This window comes from Rutidosis leptorrhynchoides, chromosome 4 (assembly GCF_046630445.1).
Source record: "Rutidosis leptorrhynchoides isolate AG116_Rl617_1_P2 chromosome 4, CSIRO_AGI_Rlap_v1, whole genome shotgun sequence".
Taxonomy (NCBI): domain Eukaryota; kingdom Viridiplantae; phylum Streptophyta; class Magnoliopsida; order Asterales; family Asteraceae; genus Rutidosis; species Rutidosis leptorrhynchoides.
In genome coordinates, this window is record NC_092336.1 from 473,927,425 (window position 1) to 473,934,044 (window position 6,620).

The following is a 6,620-nucleotide window of genomic DNA, read 5'->3' on the forward strand; positions in this document are numbered from 1 at the left end:
CGCATACTCTGCACACGCAGGAAATGTCAAATTCTTAATTGTTGCAATCGATTACTTCACGAAGTGGGTCGAAGCGAAACCGCTGGCAACAATTTCGGGGAAAAGAGTGCGGAATTTTGTATGGGAAGACATTGTCTGTCGATTCGGCATACCCAATGAAATTGTTAGTGATAACGGTACACAATTTGCCGGCGATCCTTTTCGCAGTTGGTGTGCGGAGCTTAATATTAAGCAAACTTTTACTTCAGTTGCGCATCCGCAGGCGAATAGCCAGTGCGAAGTTACCAACCGAGATATAGTTGCTGGAATCAAGGCAAGGTTGGGTCATGACCGCGTTGGTTGGGTGGATGAGCTTCCAAAGGTTTTATGGGCGCATAGAACCACACCCAAAGCAAGCACTGGTGAGACTCCGTTTAGTTTGGTTTATGGGTCAGAAGCTGTTGTACCCGCAGAGATTGGGGTACCAACGTTCCGCATACAAAACTTTGATGAGCAAAATAACTCTGAAGCTCTGCGGGAAAATCTTAATCTGCTTGAAGAACGCAGACTCTCTGCGGCTGTTAACGAAGCAAATAACAAGCAGAAAATCGCAAAGTATTACAATCAGCGTGTGCGTTCACGCACTTATAAGTGCGGTGATTTGGTTTGGCGCCAGAACGATGCAAGTCATGCGGAAGATACTGGGAAACTGGGACCTCGTTGGGAGGGCCCATACAGGGTAGCAAAAGCAAGCAACACCGGGGCATACCATCTAGAGACATTAGATGGCAAACCTGTGAAACGCACTTGGCATGCGACGTTATTGAAAAAATGTTACATGTAGCTAGATGGACTTGATCACTCCAATTTGTTTAGCACATTATTTTATTTTTCATCCTTTCGGATATGTCGCAGTTGTAATCATAATTAATGCCAAATAAAAATAATTACATGCGCATACTTTTGTTGTCCATTTATATTTTTTGTATGCGATTCCTGCCTACTTAAGGGGTGTCCTCTAGCCCCCGTGCGGCAGAAGCCTGTTTGGTTACAAGGCTAGACAATAACGGCAGGCGAAGGGAATTGGTTTTCCCCTAGCCAAGCGCCACGCAGACTAGATGGCTGCAAAGTCGACTTTAAATATACAAGCATTGGTTTGCTTGTGCGTAATCGCTCTCGCATTGGTTTGCTTGAGTAACTCCTAAGCATAAAAACATTGGTTTGTTTTTAGTTGCGTTTGCTTACCATACAACTAATAGTGCACCTCTAGTACATGACAAAGCAATAGCGCAGTAGCTTTTGAGTCTAAATTGTTAAAGGTAAGTTAAAATATTGGTTTATTTTACGCAGTACCATCCGCATACGCATAAGTTGTGGTTAACTATGCGCATGCGCATGCGGTTCATAATTTGTTTTGATTCGCGATATATAAACAAGGATATCACGCATGCATAACAGACAAACATATATACACATCCAAATAAATTATTACATAAGTAATTGTTTCACATGCCTGCCCAACATGGGACTTAGGGCTCCAAAATACATTTACAATTACCTGCCTAAGATTAGGGCTTACGGCACAAACTACTCTAGTAATCCTCCTTCAAAAACCCATCAAGCGGCATCGTCGGGTCAGCCGCAAACGCATTGATCAAAGGGATAGGGATGGACTTGATTGTCTCTTCCGCCTCCAGCAGCGCCGCGGCCGTTCCCTCCTTTAATTTCTTTTGGACAATGTCGGGGAACGGTGGAGTTAGGCCGCATGCCTGGATCACTTCCCGCACAGCCTTGTTCACCTCATGGTCCTTGACCGCATCGACATAGGCATTAAACCGGTCGGACACGGGCTCGGAGTCCATCACTTTCTGCGCAATTGCGGGGAGTGCGGTGCGCAGCTTTGTCATATCTGCCTCGGCCAGCTCGCGGTCGGTAACCGCATCGTCCCTCTCCCTCGTCACCTTTTCCAACTCCAGCCTCGCTCAGTTTCCCCCTTCGCCTGATCAACCGCACCCACAAGCTCTTGATTCTTTTTTCTTTCTTGAATCAAGAGGGTCTTGGTTTCGGCCGCAGTCAATTCAACAGCTTTGCGGGCCTCCTCAGCAGCGTCCCTGTCCTTCTTGACCTGCTCTACACCCGCCTGCAGCAAACCCAACTCCACCTCTTTGCGCAGTGCAACATCGTATAGGCTGGAGGATCGACGGGCTTGGTCCGCAAACATCCCAAAGAATACCAGCCCGTTCTGGACAAAGGCGTTGAGCGCCTGGTTAAACGGCAGCGCGGCCAGTTGCTCGCGGAACTCTGCTGGGAAGATTTGCTGCAAGAATGCAGATTGCTCCGCAGCATTTTCTGCGGAGGACTGGCAAAGTTGGCGGAGGTTGGCAACACGGAAGCTGCCTTGCGGAGGAGGTAATGTAGACTCAGACTCGACGGGGATCGCCTTGTCTTTGGATGTGGCAGTGGCCTGCAGCTCGGGGTTGACCCGCGGTGTTGTTGGCTGCGTCTCCTCCACATGCTCTGCAAAATACTCAGATTAGTACGCAGATTTTTCTACGCGGTATACATGCGAAAAAATAAACGCTCACCATTAATGGGGGAGGTAGGTCTGCGGACGGCGGCTCGATGGCAACAAAATTGTCGTTGCGCATATCCTCCAGCTGCTTAGGAGTCTTCTTCTTCTTCTTCTGAGCCTCGGACGTCCCAGCCGCCTTGCGTTTATTGCCTGACTCCGCCGGCGATTCATCCACATGTTCGCTAGCAGCTGCCTGCTCTAGCTGTTTGTCCACATCCTGCTTGCGGAAAGATATCCCAGCAATCTCCTCCGCGGTAAGCACCTTCTTCATCCTCATCTCTGCAAACAATAAACGCCTGCGTTAGAAAATATACAAAAATTTATGTAAGTACGCGTTTATGCTATTCCTACCCTTTCCATCGGGGCCAACTATGGCCGGCCGCACATCCTCCCAAGGCCAATACGCGGAGATCTTCCCCAACCGCAGCATAACATTACCATACGAACGGTGCACCAGTTGTGCGTTGACGCACTGCTTCAACAACTTTTTCTCCTCGTCATCCAACGCTGGCATCTTGTTCACATCTTTTTCTACCTTCTCGCACCAAATAAGCGTCTGCGGGAAGCCAGTGCCTATTACGGTCTGGTCGACGAAGAAAAAAGTTTCTTTCCAACTTCCCGCATTCGATTTCGGGGTTTTTGTGAAATTTTGGCGTGCGAAGAAGGTGAACCAAGATTTATGGTGGTTGGCTAAGCGGAATAGGTGGCAAAAAACCTTCACCAATGGTACTGTGTTGAGTGCAACACACCACATCTCGAATAGAACGATTTTGCCTATCGCATACGGGTGCAATTGCCCTAGCCCTACTTTGAAATGATCTAGTACGCCTAAAAAGAAGTCGGTGGGTGGAACCCTAAAATTACCATGCTTAAAAGCATGTTCGTAGATCGCCACCTTATTCTCTGGTGGCTGATGGGCTCGCTGGCTAGGCAGTGGTGGTACCGGATTGTAACCCGCAAGAGGGGGGTATTGCTTAACTAAGTGGTCGATGTTTTTCTGGCCTATGTTGGACTCTACATTCTCTACGAAAGTTTCATTAGCTTTGGTCATTTTTAGATGAATGGAGAACGACTGACCTTTAAATGACGATCGGAATATGACGGAGTTGATCGGAATTGATAGGATTTGAAGGCGAGAGCGTATTTGGGAAGCTTGACACCGGAAAAGTGAAAATGTGTGTGATTTGGGGCTATTTATAGGCAAGATTGGGGGAGCGTGGGTTGGAATGGTGTTATCGTGGCCATACACGTGTAATGCAATCGACGGGTAGAATTTGCTGATCGCGCGTGGTGTCAGTTAAGAATGATTACAAACACGCGCGTGGTTCGCACGCGCCTGCGGCATTGTTACTTTATGTCTTGTCAGCCGAATGGGCTTCTGCGATTGTGACAGGCATCGAGGCGCATGCGAGGACATTAAATGCTCGTCGTCCTTTTGTTTTCTCTTTTTCGCTTAATAGTTTGATATCATATGACTTGCGTCATATAACATCAAACTGGGGGGACTTAATGATACCGCAGCCCGCATGCGCATGTAACATACACACGGGCATGCGCTATGGTGCGCATGCGGGGTGCTCTCATGCGTCATGCGGCATGCGGATCCGTATCTGGTCCCTTTACGGCGGTTGAGCAAATATCTTTTCCATAATTATATCCGTGATTCGGGGGAGATGGTTATGGAAACGATTATCACTATCCTATGACGATTCTAGAATTAGGGTTTGCCTATAAATACAAACCCTAATCGTCGTTAGCAACACACCACGTTACGTAGCCATCTTCTACCACACATCCTACGTAACTTACATCCTCTATCATCTTCTAAAGGTTAACAGGTGAGTTCTTTATTAACTGGTACCTACAACCTTGCTTGGGGCCTTCTGATCGACGGACGTCATCGAAGGTGGACTTAATCACTTGGCCACCCCGCCGACATCATCATGTCGGCCAGGGTTATTCACGGTAGCCGGACCGGAGAGCCACGTTCTAAGATCCTTAAACCCCTCCTTTACGTTGAGCAAGCATGTTAAGACCCCTCGGTTAAAATATGCTTGATCAGATAAAAAGACGAATTTACCCTCACATGCAAGGCACATGTTATGACTTAACGGACTTATTTAACAGAAGTTAGACGGAGGGACACTGAAACACAAATTTATAAAATAGAGGGATGCTGTAAGCAGAAAAAAAACAAAAGGGATGCTGTCCACTTTTTGGAGTATAATCGAGGGACCAACGCCACAAAAAAGTCGAAAATAAATAAATAGATGGTGCAAAAAAGGCCAGTTCATATCTTCTTTCAGTACGTCTTCTTCCTTTTCAGTTCTCCTTTTACTTTTACGTTCTTTTCTAGTCTTGTTCTATTTTGTTTTCGAAAAAATCAACAACTTACTGTTAAAATATTGGTACAAACTCAAAGTGTCACTAAAAGTGCACCTCAAAGTGCCACTACAAATCAACCTATGTCTTGTACGAATTTTGAAGATTTCGGTATGCGTGATTCACCCGAATGTGGCGCATCTCTTCACTGATGCGGCGCATCTATGCGCCAAAATGTGCCGAGAGTTTTAGATGCGGCGTGTAGTCCTCATACGGCGTGTCAAAAGAAGCCAATGCGGCGCATCACACTAGGATGCGGCGCATCCATGTCTGCACGAAGTTGGTCATTCACCAACTTTCCCACTCCGGGTTTTCTAGCTTTTCTTTTGCTTTTCTTGTTTAATGGGCACTTTGTCTCAATGATTTATTGCTTTAATGAGTGTAGTAGGTGTGTGCTAATCATCTTGTTTCTACTTTGAACTTGTATTTAAAGGAGTGTTGTAACCATAAGTAATGCATTCCAAACACATTCAGTTTTTCAATTGTTCTTACTTATTGTTTTCCTATTCTTTCATTTACAGCAAATAAGCTAGTTGTTTTATGGTATCAAGAGCTTGGTTATAAACTTGGTTATAAGTTTAGTCCTAAGTTAAACTTTGTGTGCAATTACTCAAAGTCTAAACTAGTTTTTTGCTAATCAAAAATGGAAGTCTCAAATGTAAACAATGGTGGTATGGTCAATGGAATGGAGAAACTTGTAGGCAAAAACTACAAGTATTGGAAGATGTGTATGGAGGCTTTTCTTCAAGGTCATGATCTATGGGAACTTGTGTCCGGAGGTGAAGCCATAATTCCCATAGAAACTCTAGAGAATGTAGAGTCAAGAAGAAAATGGAAGGTACGATGTGGAAAGGCTCTCTTTGCATTGAGAACTTCAATTAGCAAAGAGTTCATTGAACACGTTCGTGATACTACTTCTCCAAAAGAATTATGGGATACTCTTGAGAAACTATTTTCTAAGAAAAACACCGCAAGGTTGCAATTCTTGGAAAACGAGTTAGCAATCTCAAGACAAGAAGGTATGAGTGTTTCCGAATATTTCTTACGGGTCAAAAATCTATGTTCTGAAATTTCAGAGATTGATGACAAAGAGAAAATTAGTGAAGCTCGTTTGCGAATATATCTAATTCGCGGTTTGAAGAAAGAGTATTCCCGTTCATAACCTCTATTCAGGGGTGGGCTACTCAACCTTCGGTTGAAGAATTGGAGAATTTACTCTCTAATCAAGAAGCTTTGGCCAAGCAAATGGCTAAAGGATTTGAAAATGACGCAGTTTTGTTTTCAAAGGGAAAGAATCACAAGAAAGGTTCTTCAAGCAAAGAAAAGGAAGAAGAGCAAACTAGTTACAAAGGTAACTATGAGAAGAAACCTCCTACATGTTACAAGTGTGGGAAGGTTGGTCACATCAAGAGATATTGTCGTTCCAAAGTCACAAAAGCAAACGTGGCTTGTTCAAGCAATGATGATGATGTCAAATGGGAGCAATGTTTTACCGTTGATACGGTTGTCAAGAAGAATCAATTGATTGTTGATTCGGGTTGCTCTCATCATGTGACCGATGATGGAACTCTTCTTCACGACGTTAGAGATCACAATCAAAATCGAGTTGTAATCACGGCCGACAACTCAACTCATCCGGTGAAAAAGGAAGGTAATGCTATTATTGATGTTAATAATGATACATTTA

General features: G+C 44.8%; 1 protein-coding gene across 1 annotated transcript; it reads left to right on the forward strand.

Moving 5' to 3' along the window:
• Nucleotides 1-5,576: 5,576 nt before the first annotated feature.
• LOC139842302 (uncharacterized) lies at nt 5,577-6,095 on the forward strand. Its single transcript, XM_071832456.1, has one exon. The coding sequence runs from the start codon at nt 5,577-5,579 to the stop codon at nt 6,093-6,095; it is 519 nt and encodes a 172-aa protein (XP_071688557.1).
• Nucleotides 6,096-6,620: the final 525 nt, after the last annotated feature.

What these genes read in the sequence shown, in the direction of transcription:
- LOC139842302 (XM_071832456.1), top strand. Translation starts at nt 5,577, where the DNA reads ATGGAAGTCTCAAATGTAAACAATGGTGGTATGGTCAATGGAATGGAG.